Source organism: Solenopsis invicta, chromosome 7, assembly GCF_016802725.1.
Source record: "Solenopsis invicta isolate M01_SB chromosome 7, UNIL_Sinv_3.0, whole genome shotgun sequence".
Classification (NCBI taxonomy): Eukaryota; Metazoa; Arthropoda; class Insecta; order Hymenoptera; family Formicidae; genus Solenopsis; species Solenopsis invicta.
The window spans coordinates 14,125,033-14,142,974 of NC_052670.1; the positions used below are offsets into that span (position 1 = coordinate 14,125,033).

At 28.3% G+C, this 17,942-nt stretch overlaps 2 protein-coding genes across 6 annotated transcripts; both read left to right on the top strand.

The window, feature by feature from the left end:
- The first annotated feature begins 1,875 nt into the window (after positions 1-1,875).
- Positions 1,876-9,324, top strand: LOC105199809 (vanin-like protein 1). Of its 5 annotated transcripts, none has more exons than XM_011167072.3 (9): positions 1,876-1,956; positions 3,870-4,011; positions 4,638-4,713; positions 4,832-4,966; positions 5,089-5,235; positions 6,861-7,021; positions 7,105-7,319; positions 7,396-7,500; positions 8,481-9,324. In XM_011167072.3, coding segments are annotated over exons 2-9 (1,548 nt in total). In that variant the 5' UTR covers positions 1,876-1,956; positions 3,870-4,009; the 3' UTR covers positions 9,188-9,324. The 5 variants fall into 5 exon arrangements, with proteins under 5 accessions (XP_011165374.2, XP_011165375.2, XP_025993532.2 ...); XM_026137747.2 differs by lacking the exon at positions 1,876-1,956 and adding an exon at positions 2,698-2,725; XM_026137746.2 differs by lacking the exon at positions 1,876-1,956 and adding an exon at positions 3,693-3,711.
- A 4,229-nt stretch (positions 9,325-13,553) lies between these two features.
- On the top strand, positions 13,554-17,464 carry LOC105199811 (vanin-like protein 1). The gene is made up of 8 exons (XM_011167074.3): positions 13,554-13,640; positions 13,836-13,911; positions 14,023-14,157; positions 14,281-14,427; positions 14,800-14,960; positions 15,045-15,259; positions 15,336-15,440; positions 16,674-17,464. The coding sequence occupies exons 2-8, from the start codon at positions 13,837-13,839 to the stop codon at positions 17,375-17,377; spliced, it is 1,542 nt and encodes a 513-aa protein (XP_011165376.2). The 5' UTR covers positions 13,554-13,640; position 13,836; the 3' UTR covers positions 17,378-17,464.
- Positions 17,465-17,942: the final 478 nt, after the last annotated feature.

Here is a 17,942-nt window from a genome sequence, read left to right on the forward strand (position 1 = left end):
AATTACATTGAATATTATTTAAAGCAAAACTAATATTGTATTAAAATTTCAATCTGATTGACAATGTAGCTTCTAAGAAAATAAAAGTTTCATACAACTTATATAACAGGAGACATCGAACGACTGATATGACCGTTACATGACTTTTTAAAATATTTTATAATAATATACATAAAAATTATATAAATAATCAATCAAATCTTTTTGTACGTCTTTGCAAAAATTCAACTTCAAAAATTCATCATGTAATTTTTTCGTATATAAATAGAAAACTAATAAAATAGAGAAAAGATGGAAGTAATGAAGATATGTGGAATAGTGAGATACCACGATATTTTGAATAGTTTATGCTAAATTCTTAGAGCAACCATTAAAATTACTTCATTATCTTCGATTTAGACATTGTAGGATGGTTACTGGTCATTAGTGTTTATTGCGTTTTTATAAATTTCAGTTTTACAAGTAGCAGCGAATTTTTCATATATTTTAATTTTGAGAAGCATGTTGAGAATTATTTGACATTATTATAATTTTTTAACTTTATCTAAAAAGCTTCAAAATTGACGTGCCTTTAATGCAATTGAATTTAATATGTTTGAATTCGATATCTAAAAATATATTATATTATGGAATAACAGAGGTCACACTCCCTTACATAATATCTTACGAGATAATCATGAACCCATTGCATCATAAACGTACGACCGTTCTCACAACTTTATAACATTAGAATGGGCGTTGCATAATGCTCATTAGAAACAAAGAAATTATTTTTAGGAAAATGTTTTTCAAATAAAATATATTTTATAAAATATTTATCAAATTTTCATTGGCACTCTGTGGCACTAATTAATGTATAAAATCTACAAAGAATCATTAATTTGTAATTTTTTTAAAGTGTCTTTTATGACGTTAGTTATTCCATGGCCCTCTGCTATTTTACAAATACATCTATTTTCCCTATTCAGTAAATTGTAAATTACATTTGTGTAGTAAGATTATATACCCAATAAATTTCTACATATGAGGTCATTGAGAGAACTTTATGTCTAACGAACTGTTGATAAAAATGTTATCGCATTAATATTTAATATTTATTGACCGTAAGTTATTTTGAAAAGAAAACAAAATCGTATTTTGCACTATCATATACTTATAAACTAAAGAAGATTTTTGAGAAAAAATATAACCAATTTAGCAACACAGTAAAAATTTTTTTTAATTATTAGAAAGGTAATAATTAAAAACTAAAATCTTAATCTTAAGATTCCAGGAATGGATAAGTATTAAAATTTGCAGTGATATACAATAAGTAATGAAACATTACAGATTAGCTGTCTAAATAATACTATTTTTAACGGCAAAAAAATATATGTAAAGTGTTTAAAATCTTATCAATGATTATTAACTTTTCATTAGTTTTATTTTACGTAGTTCGCATTTTGTTGAGATTTGCATCGATCATATCTTCTTAAAAATGCTTTTAAATCCTTAGAAACTTTATGATACTTCTAAAAATATTGCAAATAAAAAAATATAATTTATTTTGCAATGTTACTATTTCATAAGATTTATAATAAATATTACAAGACGATTTTATATAAAAATTAAAATATAAACAAAAAATAGTTTAAACCAATAAGATAAATGTGCTCAAATTTTATACTCAATTTTACAATTTTTAGAATTTTGTAATTTTTTATATTTTTTTTAAATTTTAACAATAAGATGTTATTGTTAACTTAATAAACATATCTTATTTCTAAAATTTTATTTACATGAAACAAAAATTTCTCTTTACTCAGATATGTTACATCATTTAAATTTTCTTGTATAGAGATAATCATGAGTTTCTGTGTAGAGGGGATGGTACTTATATTTTCTCTCTCCATCTCATTTGTTCTGTTACTTTTAACTCAACGCTTTGCTATAACGTCCAATTTCTCTTTCAAACACGTAAGTTTTCATGTTTCATGTTTTAATAATTCAATTTCCAATAATTTGATTTAGTTTGTGTACTTAATTAGGATCAAAATTTGACGACCTTTCTTTTCGTTACAATTCGCTTTTTGACATCATTTGACGATTAATTACAGTATTTTATTGTACATACATAACATTGGGAAGAGACATGTGGTTACTTCTATCCTATTTCTACACTTATTATTCTTAATTTCTTACTGTTCTAAACACTGAAGAAGATCCAAATCAAAAATTAAAACGTTTGTGTTCATAAAATTTATTGTCAACATATTTGAAAATTGCACTTGCGATAGTTCAATTTTATTGTTACAATTAAAAATTCATGCATCCTGACAAGCGTCTTACATTGTTATTTCTTCTCTTAATTTATTCTCATAAGTTTCACTATTTTATTTTGTTAAATTTGATTTAACTTGCAGTGCTATGTTCTCATCAAATTTGTAATTTGCAAATAAGTGAGTTTACTATAAAAAGTGATTAAAAACCAATTCAAACAAAAAATCTAATAATTATTAAATCAGTGACAGAGTTGTGCTCAAATTTCACATAATTTCGCAAACGTAACAGTAGAACTATCTAAGAAATTTTTACATTTTTGATAAATCTTAGAAATGTTAAGTATGTTGCAGTTACTATTATAAAATCTCTGTATTTATATAGATTTTGTATTAATCTACTCATTCTAGATGAAAGTTAAATAGTGATATAGACTATTGGATGGCATTTTAAATAAAAAGAAAAAGTAAGTAATCGTTACTTTCTAAATAATAGCAACGATAACGCGTCACTTTCTACAAAAAATAATGGTAACACATTACTTTTATAAAGTAATGTTTTCAACTCTGATTTTATTATAGGAAATCTTTGTATATTGGAACGTTCTATTAAAAACTATGTTTTTTTAATGAAATACACAAATGCAAAATATTTTCTGTTAAAAAAAGTATAATTCTTTATAAATTAATTCTAAGATATTTTAATATATGTGTTATAAAACATTTATGGCGAGATACATAGAAATGTTTCATAAAGTTTGTTTTGACGCGTTTAATTTGGCTAGTAGCTCCCTAACGAGAAGGGAAAAGTTAGGTGGAAGAAAGTCCACACTGGTCGTATTAGAGAAAGGCTATATTTTAATATACAGTTTCTTCAACTTAGCGATTCAATTTATAGTTAGTTCTGTACAAAATAAAATGGAAGAGCAAAACGAGCATTATCGGAATATTACACTATTATTTCCAAAATAGAAAGTACTCTACCCTAATAGCACAGGAACGTCCACGGGACTTCCTAAGAACGAACTATCGGGACGAGCGGGATACCCTGGGGATTACCTGTTATAGTCAACAGGACATCCCGTGGACTAACAAATAAACGCCTCATTCTTGCCCATGGACATCCTGTGGACATCCCATCGGGAGTCCTAAAGATGTCCATTCACAATCCTCGGGATATACATACGCATTTCAGGACTATTTTAGGATATTTAAGGAATATTTACATAAATATATTATATTATTACATATAATTCCAATGAGCAAAAGAATATTTTAATAACATTTTTCGCAAAAAAAATCAAGAATTTTTTTCGGAAATTTTCAAACGGTCACGCATCCAAGTCGCGACTCCGGTGAAAGTTGCTTGATCTCCATGATCGCTGCGAACTAGATCTTTCATGATGATCTGTGAACACTTTATGCTAATATGCGCATATAACTGATAGATTAAGTAAGTATATATTCTCGAAAAGATGAACTATGAATAATTAAACCAAATTATTTATATAAATATATATAAAATTATAGTTTTTGTACTGATTTTTACAAATGCAGAATGTAGGAATGTGGAAAAATATTATAACCGTGAATTTTTTTATTTTTCCTTAGCTTTCCTAGTTTATGCCATATGACACAGAGAGACGGTCAAAGGACGTCCTTAGGATTGATTTAGGACTTGGACGATCTAAGAACGTCCTTTGGATACAGTGTGCTGTGTGGGTGACTTAAAATTACGTCCATTGGATACAATGTAGGTTATATATAGAATTGCTTTAGTTTATTTAACATTCCTCGGGAAATCCTGAAATTTTCATCCTAGTATAATGTCCTAAGTCCGTCCCATTATTGTCCCGGGACATTCAGGACGAATTCAGGATCATCCCGAGGACGTCTTGTGCTATTAGAGCTATAAGCAGCTAATATACAATGTTTTGCGGAGCATCTGCAATTATCAATCGTGTCGTAACCGGTTACGACACACAAAAGTGTAACCGGTTCAAAAAAGATGAGTTCAAACTTAAAGGTCGACAACGGATGGACTGTAACAATCCGACACAGCTACGATAACGACTGTAGTGGACATAAATCAACATTTTACGCTGCAAGAGAAAATAATAGACAATACATTTGTTAATAAAAGTTCTTTTACGTTTCATCAAAAAATAGATTAAAAAACTGAACAAACTCATGTAACAACCCAATATAAACAAATATAAACAAATAGAAATAAATTCTATAATAAAAACTTTATCCTTTTAATAAGAACTTACATTCATGCTTCTAAAATTGTTGAGTTTATGTAATTAATTATGTATAAGTTACTTTTTTTATTGTTTGCTATAAAATAACTACCAAGTTTTTTTCCGATGAAAACAGGATGAGTTTGTCAAATATGGGTCAGCACTGGCTTATTGTTTATCTACTAGCAGTATGTGTACATCTATCGCATCAGGTAAAATAACTTTTCTCTATTTAATGATATATATTTTTAACAATAATAAAAATATCATTTTTTTAGAGAGAACTGATCGATCAATTTTTTATATCCACATATCTATATTTTATTACAGAGATCAATACCAAGCGATTCAACTTACAAAGCAGCTGTAGTGGAGTATCCTCCACAATATTTTACAAACGGCATCGAAACTTTGAAAGTAAATTCCGATGCGTATGTTAGAATTATTACAGCAGCAGCAAGTGATGTAAGTATCTTTAAAAGAAAATAGATTTATTCAATGTGCTTCACAGATGTTGTATAAGAATTAGTGTATTGTTGCTAACATGTTCTATATTATAAAAATTATCTAAAATAAATTATTTTTAGTATGCGGATATAATCGTTATGCCTGAAGATGGCTTGACAACGTTTACCTTTCCAGAAAGAGCAGAAATGGGAGATTGGACAACTATTATTCCTAGTGCTTCAGACAATTATACACCTTGTACTCAAGATACTATAGAAGTCAGCGAAGTATGTATTTAATATATAAGTCGTACAATTCTTTTATATTCTGAGAAATAAATAACATAGAGAAGAAGAAGGTATTATGGCTACTCAAAAATACAGTAACCTCCATTATTTCCGTTATTAGGTGACGTATTCCAACAATTAATTGCTTATAGAGTTACTTATTTAGTAGCCCGCCGTTTTTTAGTAATGCCAATACATAATGACTGATAATTGTTATAAAGCATTTTTATTTTGAGCACTTCTAAATTTTTTCAAGGTACACTTTTAACTTTTAATTATATACACTTCCTCATTATTCTTACTCTTGAGTGTATTATTACACGAAGGTATATACACTCGAGTGTTTTTTTGTTATTTAACATTTTATTCGGCCGTATACATTTCGAGTTATACAAAGTTAAAACAATAACATGGAATTTTGTTATATGGTTTTTTAAGCAAAATTTTTATATCGAATTATTTCTTCGATAAATCAATTGTCAAGGATAGAGACTTTTGATTTTTCTGGGTGTGGAGCACCTCATCGAAGCAAGGAAGGGGGGGTGTAGGTAGTTTCAATAATATTGCTTTTGTTATATATACGAAATATATTTACTGTATATATTCTTTTCTACATTTAATTTTTTTTATATATTTTTTCTTTACAAATACAAAACCTTTTTTTTTATTTTTCTCTTAATATCACGCAGAAATTAGCTCTTATACTATCTTTTCATGGCACCATAGTCAAATATCGTTTTTGTCAAACAAAAAATTCTTAAAATTTATCAAAAATTAAATTTTTTTTTAAAACCCCGAATTCTGGGTGTGGAATTCCACACTCACGCAAGCTTTGGGTGTGGAAAACTCCAAATCCTCCATATGAAAGTCCCTGTCCTTGTCAATTGTCATTCTAAAGAGCAATGTTTGGAAAGATTAGAGACATCATTTTATGCTTGTTGTTTAATGTTAAACAGGGAAAAATGATATTACTAATAAAAATTCTAATGGTATTACTGAAGCTTCTAAACGCAGGAAAATTCTAAATCAGGAAAATTTTAAATAATGGAAAATTAAAAATATATAATTTTGTAACAAGATACTGTGTTTCTTTTAAACTAAACAAATTTTTTTAAACTATTTTTACGGATAGTCATATTACAACCACTTTTTTTCTTCCACCGCAGTGCATTAGATTTTTATAAATAACATTCTAAATAATAGATATTGCATTACTTTGAGTCTAGAATTTGTCAAACAAAATGTTGACAAATGTAATCATTCAACTCTCAATAGAAAATGTTAATTATAAACAAAGTTAATTAATAAAATAAAAATAGATGCCTTATTACCTTTTTCTCCTCTATTAAATTTCTTTACAATCAAAACGAGAAATTTTTTTGGAAGATTTAATACTCTTTTATTATTAATTTATTATTTATTTCTCAGAATATAAAGAATTGTACGATTCTATCGAAGAGTCTAAGGCATTTATAACAGCAGCTAACTACATTTTATAATACAATCATATTTAATTGCAATTTTCAATGTTGATTTCAAAATTACTATGATAATCTCCAGTTGCTAAGCCTTGGCAAACAAAATATGTTAAATCATATGATCTAACAGAAAAATTTTTTCCATAGGCATTGAAGAAAATATCATGTGCTGCGAGAAATAATGAAATCTATGTTGTACTCAACATCGCTGAGAAAGAAGCTTGCACTGCCGAACCGTGCACAAATGATAAAGTATTCTATTACAATAGTAACGTTGTATTCGATCGTACAGGCAAAATTATTGCCAGGTGACTAGTTTTTCTAAACAATAATTATTACTGCAAGACATAGCTCGCAATATTATATGTAAATTATTTAATTACATTGGTAGGTATCGTAAAACACATCTTTATGAAGAACACAAATTTAATGTGAGAGCAGTGCCGGAAGTAGTGACTTTCGATACTGATTTTGGAGTAAAATTTGGAACTTTTATATGCTTTGACATATTATTTCACGAACCCGCGTTAAATTTGACAAGAGATCTTCAAGTTACTGACATTGTATATCCTACAGCATGGTTTTCTATATTACCATTCTTAACAGGTAAACAAAATTTAACAGAATTTTTCCTTCTTTTTCAAAGTTTTATCAAAATATATGTACCTATTAATTATTCTAGCTGTACAAACGCAAGCAGGATGGTCCTTTGCTGAAGACGTAAACCTTTTAGCTTCGGGCTATAACAAACCTAGCTATGGTATTGGTGGTAGTGGAATTTATTTAGGTGCGTAAAATTATATTTTGTATATGAAATTTTAGGAGGAGAAAAGGGTAATATGGCAGCCACTTTTATTATATTAAATAACTTTGTTTATAATTAATATTTTCTATTGAATTATAAACAATTATATTCGTCGGAGTGTTGTTTGACAGATTCTAGACTCTCTCTCAAAATAATAAGATATTTATTATTTAGGACGTGATTTAAAAAAAGTCTAATACTGTGGTAAAAGAAAAAAAGTGGTTATAAAATAGCTATCAATAAAAATAATTTTAAAAAATTGGTTTAGTTTAAAAAGACACAGTGCTTGGTTGAAAAATTATATATTTGTAATTTTGCAAAGTTTAAAATTTTCTTGATTTAGAATTTTCCAGCGTTCAGAAACTTTAGAAATACCATTAGAAATATTATTTTATCTCTGTTCAACATTAAACAATAAGCATAAAATAATGTCTCGTATGTTTCTAAACAACGCTCTTTAGAATAACAATCGATACAGAAAGAAATATTTTGATATCAAAATTTCGAATTATTAAAGAATTATATTAACAAAATTACATGTTACTGTTTTAACTTTGTATTAATATAACTCGAAATGTTTTACAGCCGAGCAAAAAATTAAATAACAAAGAAATACTCGAGTGTATGTACATTTGTGCGATAATACACTCAAGTTTAAGAATAATGAGAAAGTGTGTATAATTAAAGATTAAAAGTATACCTTGAAAAAGTTTAGAAGTGGTCAAAAGTAAAAGTATCTTATACACAATTGTCAGTCATTATGTATTGGCATATTGGCATCACTAAAAACGGCGGGATACTAAATGAATAACTCCATAAGCAATTATTAGAATACGTCACCTAATACAGGAAATAATAAAGGTAGCCATATTGTCGACAGTAGCCATAATATCCTCTTTTCCTCTATTCATAATTGAAATCTTCTACCGCGCAATATGTGAACGAGACAACATTTCATGCAGGTCGTCATGGAATCGGAACTTCAATAATGCCTACAACTACGCACGAGAAATTATTGATATATGATGTACCCAAAATGATGAGAACTAGTCACCACGATCAATCAAAGGATCGAGAAGATGCAAACGATAAATTACGAAAGAAGCGAGAAAACGACGATGGCACAACGACAATTGAGGATAAAATCTTCCTGCTGACAAATAATTTTAGCTACTTTAAATCGATTGCCTTGGAAGGAAGTACCACGGAAACTGTCTGCCAGAATGACTTCTGCTGCGATTTTAAAGTAGAAGTTGCGAATATAGACCCAAAGACAAAATATTGTTTGATGGTTTCTAATGGTCGTCATCGTTTTTCATCTAATGTTGATGGTGGTGTACGTGGATGCGGCGTAATTCAATGTGCGACTGACGTAAACTCGTCATACTTTTCCGCGAATCGATCGAAAACGGTATTCAGCAATATTGAAATCGCAGCAACATTCCACGACTATAAAAACAATTTGATTATGCCGTCTACATTAAATTCAGATATACTTCCGCTTAACTATTGGGTACTTAATGAATATACTCACAACGATGATATACACGTTAACATGACTATCCAAAATAACAATATAAACAATTTAGTAACATTCGGAATATTTTCGAGAAACTTCAAGGAAGACATTGAAAGTAAGCCACTCTTTAATATCATACAGAATAAATGATTTTGCTCTTATCAAGATTGAAATTTATATAATTACACTAAAAAATGCTGTTACATGAATAGTAATAAAACTTAATTTGATCCAATTAAACATCGAACTCTGTCACTAATATGATATATACGGTTGATTTAACTATATCCATATTTGTTATTGTTTTTATTTTACCCGTCAAAGCGTCTGGTTGGCCACTTGGTTGCACCGCATTTGACGGTACGATCATGACGGCCTGTGGTTGAACAGTTTCAAAGACTCATCATTTAAAAACTATTGGCAACATGGTTGCTATTGACATTCTGTATTCACATTTTCATAAGGACTACCATACATGCCGACTCCTCCAGGTGATCTGGGTAATCTTGTATATAACAATAATAACATGCATATACGATGTCGCAATTTGTGCAAGAGATTTCAAAGTATATTTCCAGAATTAAATACATACGAAATATATTTTTCATGCAATATTACAGTTAACATTTTGCAGAATAATTATTCTGGAGAAAAACATTTTGCTCAAGACGAACGAATAAATATATTTTTCGTTCTATCTACTAATCTTATCAGTTTGACTTGAGTGACGTCGTCAAAAAGTCAGGTTTATGTCATATCGGTTTTTTTTTTTTTTAATGAAACGTCTTATTTTCTATTCCAAAATCTAATAACTGATGTCTAAAGCTTTTCAAAACACTATCATAAAGTTATTGCGTACTCTCTGAGTTACGAAACTTGAAAGTTGCATTATATACACTTTTAAGCTTCATAATTTGAAAAGTACTTAATAAAAAATAATTTTATTGTAGTTAAACACAATAATTTGAGAACTGATAAATTTTACGAGCCGAGAATTATGAATAGTAACTTCGGGAATAAATATTAGTAAGGATAATATTTTAATCTTTCTAGATGCGACATTGTTCTTTACTAATGCCTTTGAATCATGCAATAATTAATATTTGCTGAAAATTGTCCTTAAAAAAAATTAATACTGTTTTTTCTTTTAAAGAATTTTTGATAGATCTAAAAAAATTTTTTTTTTATTTTTAAACAAAAATTTTGTTTAACTTTTTTGTTACTGTTATAAAATACTCTTCAAGCCATTTAACTTTTATCTAAAACATTTTTTTCTAATAATTAAAGAGGAAGGGTTAATGTGAGTTAACCGCTGTTAATGCGTATAGAAACATTTTTTCTATCTTTTATAGTTTCGACGACATTCGCTTCAAAAAAATACCAATTTAAAAAAACAATAAAACGACTTTATGCAGGAGAATAATAATTTTCAGATGTTATAATAATCCTTTATTTTAGCGACATTCTTAAATCTAAAATAAACGGCATTCCTAAATATAAAACAAACTTTTACTATACAGAGTCTTCATCATCATCTTTAATAATATTTAGTATTAGTAAACCATTAGTAAACCTTTTGACAAAACTCACGAATATCTGAAATAAACTATAAATCTCTCGTTAACGCAGAAACATAAAGCGAGTCGCCAAAATGGTAAAATTATTCAATATGGTGAAATATAGAATTCCGACATCTATTCATCGTTCAGTAGCGAGAATGGGTAGACTTTAGTAATTAAAAAGAAATCATAGTGATATGATAATTGTCCGATTGATAAAATATTTTTATATGAGAAAAGAATTTCTCACTAATAATATAATCCTGATTTTTTTCTAATCAATTTACGTGCCAAAGTAATATATAATCCTACTTTATATATCAAGGTAATAAAAGTTAAAAATATTGATTTAATAATATGTCAAGTGAATTGTTGCCGTCTGTTCTTGTTGAGATCTAATAAAAAAATTATCGTTAGATTTCAGTAATATGTGTTTAAACATTATATAGCAAACTAAACAGTAATATGTATGGATGAAGATAATAATAATAGAACAGTAATATGTATGTATCAAGTATCAACCGTAATTCTCTATACATCTCGACAAGAACAGACAGTAACTTTTCAAGTTCACTAAACTACGCGCCAAATAACTTTTCAGTCTAAAAACACAATTGTAAGTTGAACAAGAACATTAGTAATATTGCAATATTAATTATAAATTAATTTAATAATAACTGATGCTAACAAGCATCTAAATGTGGACACACTTTCCCCCTTTAAACAATTGTAAAGAATTTGTTGCAAAAAATAAGACATCAGCTAGAGGTCGAACCTGTGACTTTACAAAACGAGAATTGCGTTTCTATAATATAAAAGCTAAATTTCAGTTCTGCCAGTAGCAGCGACTTTTTTTGTGTACTCTCTATGTAATTTTGAGAAGTATGTTAAAAATTATTTGAAATTAGTTTTTTAACTTTAGCTTCAAAGTCTTGAAAGTGAATGGCAAATATTGCAATTGAACTTAATGTGTATGAATTCGATATCTAAAAATATATTATGGAATGACAGGGGTCACAACCTTTATCGTTACATAACGTCACACAAGATAATTGTGAACCATTTGCATCGTAAACGTACGACCACTCTCACAACTTTACAACATTAGAATGAACATTGCATAATGTTTATTAGAAACAAGGAAATTATTTTTAGGAAAATATTTTTTAAATAAAATATGTTTTATAAAATATTTATCAAATTTTACTCCGTGGCACTAATTAATGTGTAAAATCTACGAAAAACTATAAAATTTTTTTAATCTGTTTTCTATGACGTTAGTTATTAATATTCCATGACACTCTGCTACATTACAAATACATCCATTTTTCCTGTTTAGTAAATTGTAAATTACATTTGTTCTAGTAAGATTATATATCCGATAAACTTCTACATATAAGGTCATTGAAAGAACATTGTTTATGGCTAACAAACTGTTGATAAAAATTTTATCGCAATATTAATATTTATTGACTGTGAATAATTTTGAAAAACAGAATGGTGTGCTACCATCCTCTTCCTTTCTCTATGCTTATAAATTAAAGAATATTTTTGAGAAACTAAAAAGATATAACCTGATTTGGCAACATTGTTAAAAAAACGTTTTTAAATTATTACAAAGATATTAATTAAAAACTAAAATCTTGTAAGATTCCAGGAATAGATAAAATTTGCGGTGATATATAATAAGTAATGAAACATTACAGATTGCTGTATAAATAATCGCGGATATTTTTAACGGCAAAAGAATATATATAAACAATGATTAAAATCTTATTAACGATTATCAAAAACATGTCATTATTTTAAGTAGAAAAATATTCGACCGTTTAATGTAACACATAAATCTATAAACGTGAAGGCCTTCCACGGTCGTATTATAGCTGGATCTTTGTGCTTTATATTTACTCGTGTGATTTTATGTACTTTCTCAGATTCAACACAGATGCAACACGACTGCATGCCGTTACTTTCGGTTATAACACAATTATAATCAAATAAGAGTCAGTAATATCACATTTATTACATTAAAATTAATTTAATAATACACGATGCTACTGGCATCTAAATATTAATTCTCTTTCCTCCTGAAAAAACTCTAAAAAATTTATTGCGAAAAATATCATCTCAGCCAGAGTTCGAACCTGGGACCTCCTGAATCTTCGATACGGGTGTCTTAGCCAACTCGACTACTGAGGCTGTGTTGATATTTCTCGCAATAATCGAGTTTTTAGGGAGAAGGGGTTAATATTTAAGTGCTAGTAGCATCAGGTATTATTAAATTAATTTTAATTTAATAAATGTGATATTACTGACTCTTATTCGATTATAAGTGTGTTATGACCAAAAGTAAAGGCGCGCAATCTGTGTTGAATGTGAAAAAGTATATAAAATCACACGAGTAAAGCACCAAGATCCAGCTACGATCGTGGAATGCTTTCTTGTTTAGATTTGTATGTCATTAATTTTATTTTACGTAGTTCACATTTTACTGAGATCTGCATCGATCATATCTCTTTAAAAATATTTTCAAATGCTTAGAAACTTTATGACACTTCTAAAAATATTACAGATAATGAAATATGATTTAGTTCGCAATATTACTATTTCATAAAATTTATAATAAATATTACAAGACAGCTTTATATAAAAATCAATGTATAAACAAAAAAATAGTTTTAACCAATCAGATAAATGTGCTCAAATTTTATACACAGCTTTACAATTTTTATAATTTAATAATTTTTTGTATTTTCTTTTAATTTTAACAGTAAGATTTGATTGTCAACGTAATAAACATTTTATTTCTAAAAATTTTATTTATAAAAAAACAAAAATTAAGCTTGAATTCGCAAAACAATACAGAAATGTTTTAGCCTTTTTACTCAGATATGTTACGTACATCATTTAAATACTCCTGTTTAGAGATAATCATGAGTTTCTGTGTGGAGGGGATGGTACTTATATTTTCTCTCTTCATCTCATTTATTTTGTTATTCTTAACTCAGCGCTTTGCTATAACGTCCATTTTCTCTTTCAAACACGTAAGTTTTCATGTTTCATGTTTTAACAATTCAATAGATTCTATAATAAAAACTTTATCCATTTAATAAGAACTTACATTCATGCTTCTAAAATTGTTGAGTTCGTGTAATTAATTATGTATAAGTTACTTTTTTTATTGTTTGCTATAAAATAACTATAAAATAAAAAATCAAGTTTTTTTCCGATGGAAACAGGATGAGTTTGTCAAATATGGATCAACACTGGATTATTGTTTATCTATTAGTAGTATGTGTACATCTATCGCATCAGGTAAAGTAACTTTTCTTCATTTAATGATATATATTTTTAACAATAATAAAAATATCATTTTTTTATAGAGAGATCTATTTTTTATACCCACATATCTATATTTTATTACAGAGATCAATACCAAGCGATTCAACTTACAAAGCAGCTGTAGTAGAGTATCCTCCACAATATTTCACAAACGGCACCGAAACTTTGAAAGTAAATTCCGATGCGTATGTCAGAATTATTACAGCAGCAGCAAGTGATGCAAGTATCTTTAAAAGGAAATAGTTTAGTCAATAAGCGTCACAGACTATCTTGTATAAGAATTAGCGAATTTTGCTAACGTGTTCTATATTACAAAAGTTATCTACAGTCAATTATTTTTAGAATGCGGATATAATCGTTATGCCTGAAGATGGCTTGACAACGTTTACTTTTCCGGAAAGAGCAGAAATGGAAAATTGGACTACTATTATTCCCAGTGCGTCGGACAACTATACACCTTGTACTCAAGATACTATGGAAGTCAGCGAGGTATGTATTTAATCACTAAATACACACCTATACATGGATTTTAATGTATAAGTCACACAATTCTTTTATATTCTGCAAAATAAATAACACATTAAATTTGTTTTACAAACAATAAAACACGAAATCCTTTTAAAAGATTTAATACTCCTTTATTATTCATTTATTCTTTATTTCTCAGAATATAAAGAGTTGTACGGTTGTATCGACAAGTCTAAGGCATTTATGACTGCAGCTAACCACATTTTATAATACAATCATATTTAATTGCAATTTTTAATACTGATTTTAAAATTACTATGATCCTCTCCAGTTGCTAAACCTTGGCAACAAAATGTGCTTAATCATATCATCTAATAGAAATTTTTTCCATAGACATTGAAGAAAATATCATGTGCTGCAAGAAATAATGAAATCTATGTAGTACTCAATATTGCTGAGAAAGAAGCTTGCATTGCCGAACCTTGCCCAAATGATAAAGTGTTCTATTACAATAGCAACGTTGTATTCGATCGCACAGGAAAAATTATTGCCAGGTATCTAATTTTTCTAAACAATAATTATTGTTGCAAGATATACTTCACAATATTATATGTGAATTATTTAATTACATTTTATAGATATCGTAAAACAAATCTTTTTGGGGAATACCAATTTAATGTAAAAGTAGTACCAGAAGTGGTGACCTTTGATACTGATTTTGGAGTGAAATTTGGAACTTTTATATGTTTTGACATATTATTTAACGAACCTGCGTTAAATTTAACAAGAGATCTTCAAGTTACTGACATTGTATATCCTACAGCATGGTTTTCTACACTACCATTCTTAACAGGTAAACAAAATGTAACAGAATTTTTTCTACTTTTCCAAAGTTTCATCAAAATATATGTACCTATTAATTATTCCAGCTGTACAAACGCAAGCAGGATGGTCCTTTGCTGAAGACGTAAACCTTTTAGCTTCAAACTTTAATAAACCTAGATATAGTATGGGTGGTAGTGGAATTTACTTGGGTGCGTAAAGTTATGTTTTTTTATTTGAAATATTAGAGGAGAGATAGTAATATGGCAGTCATTTTTATTTTATTGTATAACTTTGTTTATAACTGATATTTTCTATTAAAACATGAACGATTATATTTGTCAGAGGGTTATTTGACAGATTTTACACTCAAAGTAATGAAATATTTATTATTTAGGATTAAATTTATAAAAATATATCTAATGCACTGCATTAGCAATGGAAGAAAAAAAGTGGTTGTAATATGACTATCCATAAAAATAATTTTAAAATATTAGTTTAATTTAAAAGAAACACAGTATCTAGTTACAAAATTATATATTTTTAATTTTCCGTTGTTTAGAATTTTCTTGATTTAGAATTTTTCTGCATTCAAAAACTTTAGAAATACTATCAGAAATTTTATTAGAAATATTCTTGTATCTCTGTTTAACATATAGTAGACAACAAGCATAAAACAATGTCTCTAATTTTTCTAAACACCCTTTAGAATGATAATCGATATATCGAAGAAATATTTCGATATAAAAAGTTTGCTTAAATAACCGTATTAACAAAATTCCACGTTATTGTTTTAACTTTAAATAACTTGAAATGTATACGGCCAAATAAAAAGTTAAATAACAAAGAAACACTCGAGTGTATGCACCTTTGTGTGATAATACACTCAAGTTTAAGAATAATGAGAAAGTGTATGTAATTAAAGGTTAAAAGTGTACCTTGAAAGAGTTTAGAAATGCTCAAAAGTAAAATTGCCTTATAACAATTGTCAGTCACTTTGTATTGGTATATTAGCGTTACTAAACGGGCGTTACGGCGGGCTACTAAACGAATAACTCCATAAAGAACTGTTAAAATACATGATAACAGAGATAATGAGCGTAGCCATATTGTCAACAATAGCCATAATATCTTCTTCTCTTTTACACAGAAAAAAATTTAGTATTAAATCAACAATTCATTGTTTCATATATAAGCAAAAATATAAAATCTTTTTGGAAAAATTTATAATCTTAAACAGACATAATTTGCTTACATGAAGAGAAAAATTTACTCCATGTAAACAAATTATGTATATTTAAGATTACAAAATCTTACAAGAAAATTTTATATTCTTGCTTATATATGAAACAATAAATTGTTAATTTGATATTAATTTTTTTCTGTATACTCATAACTGAAATCTTCTACTGTGCAATATGTGTACAAAACAACATTTCATGCAGGTCGTAATGGAATCGGAACTTCAATAATGCCTACAACTACGCACGAGGAATTATTGATATATGAAGTACCTAAAATAACACGAACTAGCCACCACGATCCTTCAGAAGATCAAGAAGATGCAAACAGTAAATTACGAAAGAAGCGAGAAAACGATGACGATACAACGACACTTGAGGATAAAATCTTCCTGCTGACGAATAATTTTAGCTACTTTAAATCGATTGCCTTGGAAGGAAATACCACGGAAACTGTCTGCCAGAATGATTTCTGCTGCGATTTTAAAGTAGAAGTTGCGAATATAGACCCAAAGACAAAATATTGTTTGATAGTTTGTAGTGGATCTCATCCTTTTACACCTGATGTTGATGGTGGTGCACGTGCATGCGGCTTAACTCAATGTGGGACTGACGTTATCTCGTCACACTTTTCCGCGAATCGATCGGAAACGGTATTCAGCCATATTGAAATCGCAGCAACATTCCACGACTATAAAAACAATTTGATTATGCCGTCTACATTAAATTCAGATATACTTCCGCTTAAAAATTGGGTATTTAATGAACATGCTCACAACGATGATTTACACGTTAACATGACTATCCAAAATAACAATATAAACAATTTAGTAACATTTGGAATAATGTCGAGAAACTTTAAGGAAGACATTAAAAATAGGCCACCCTTTAATACCATACAGAATTAGTGATTTTCCTGTTATCAAGATTGAAATTTATACATATAATTAAAAAAAAATGCTGTTATATGAATAGTAATAAAACGGAGTTTGATTCAATTAAACACAAAACCCTGTCACTAATATACATATACGGTTCATTCAACTATATCTTATTCATGCGACCATATTTGTTATTGTTTTTATTTTATTCGTCAAATCGTCTGGCTGGCCATTAGTTGCACCGCACTTGACGGTACGATCATCACGGCCTGTGGTTGAACAGTTTCAAAGGCTCATCATTTAAAAACTATTGGCAACACGATTGCTATTGACATTCTCTATTCACATTTTCATAAGGAATACCATACATGCCGACTCAGGATGCTCTGGGTAACCCTGTATATAACAATAATAACATGCATGTATATAATATTGCAATTTGTGCAGGAGTTTTCAAAGTATATTTTTAGAATTAAATACATATGAAATATATTTTTTTGTGCAATATTACAGTTAATATTTTGCAGAATAATTATTCTGGAGAAAAACGTTTTGCTCAAGCCGAACGAATAAATATATTTTTTGTTCAAAG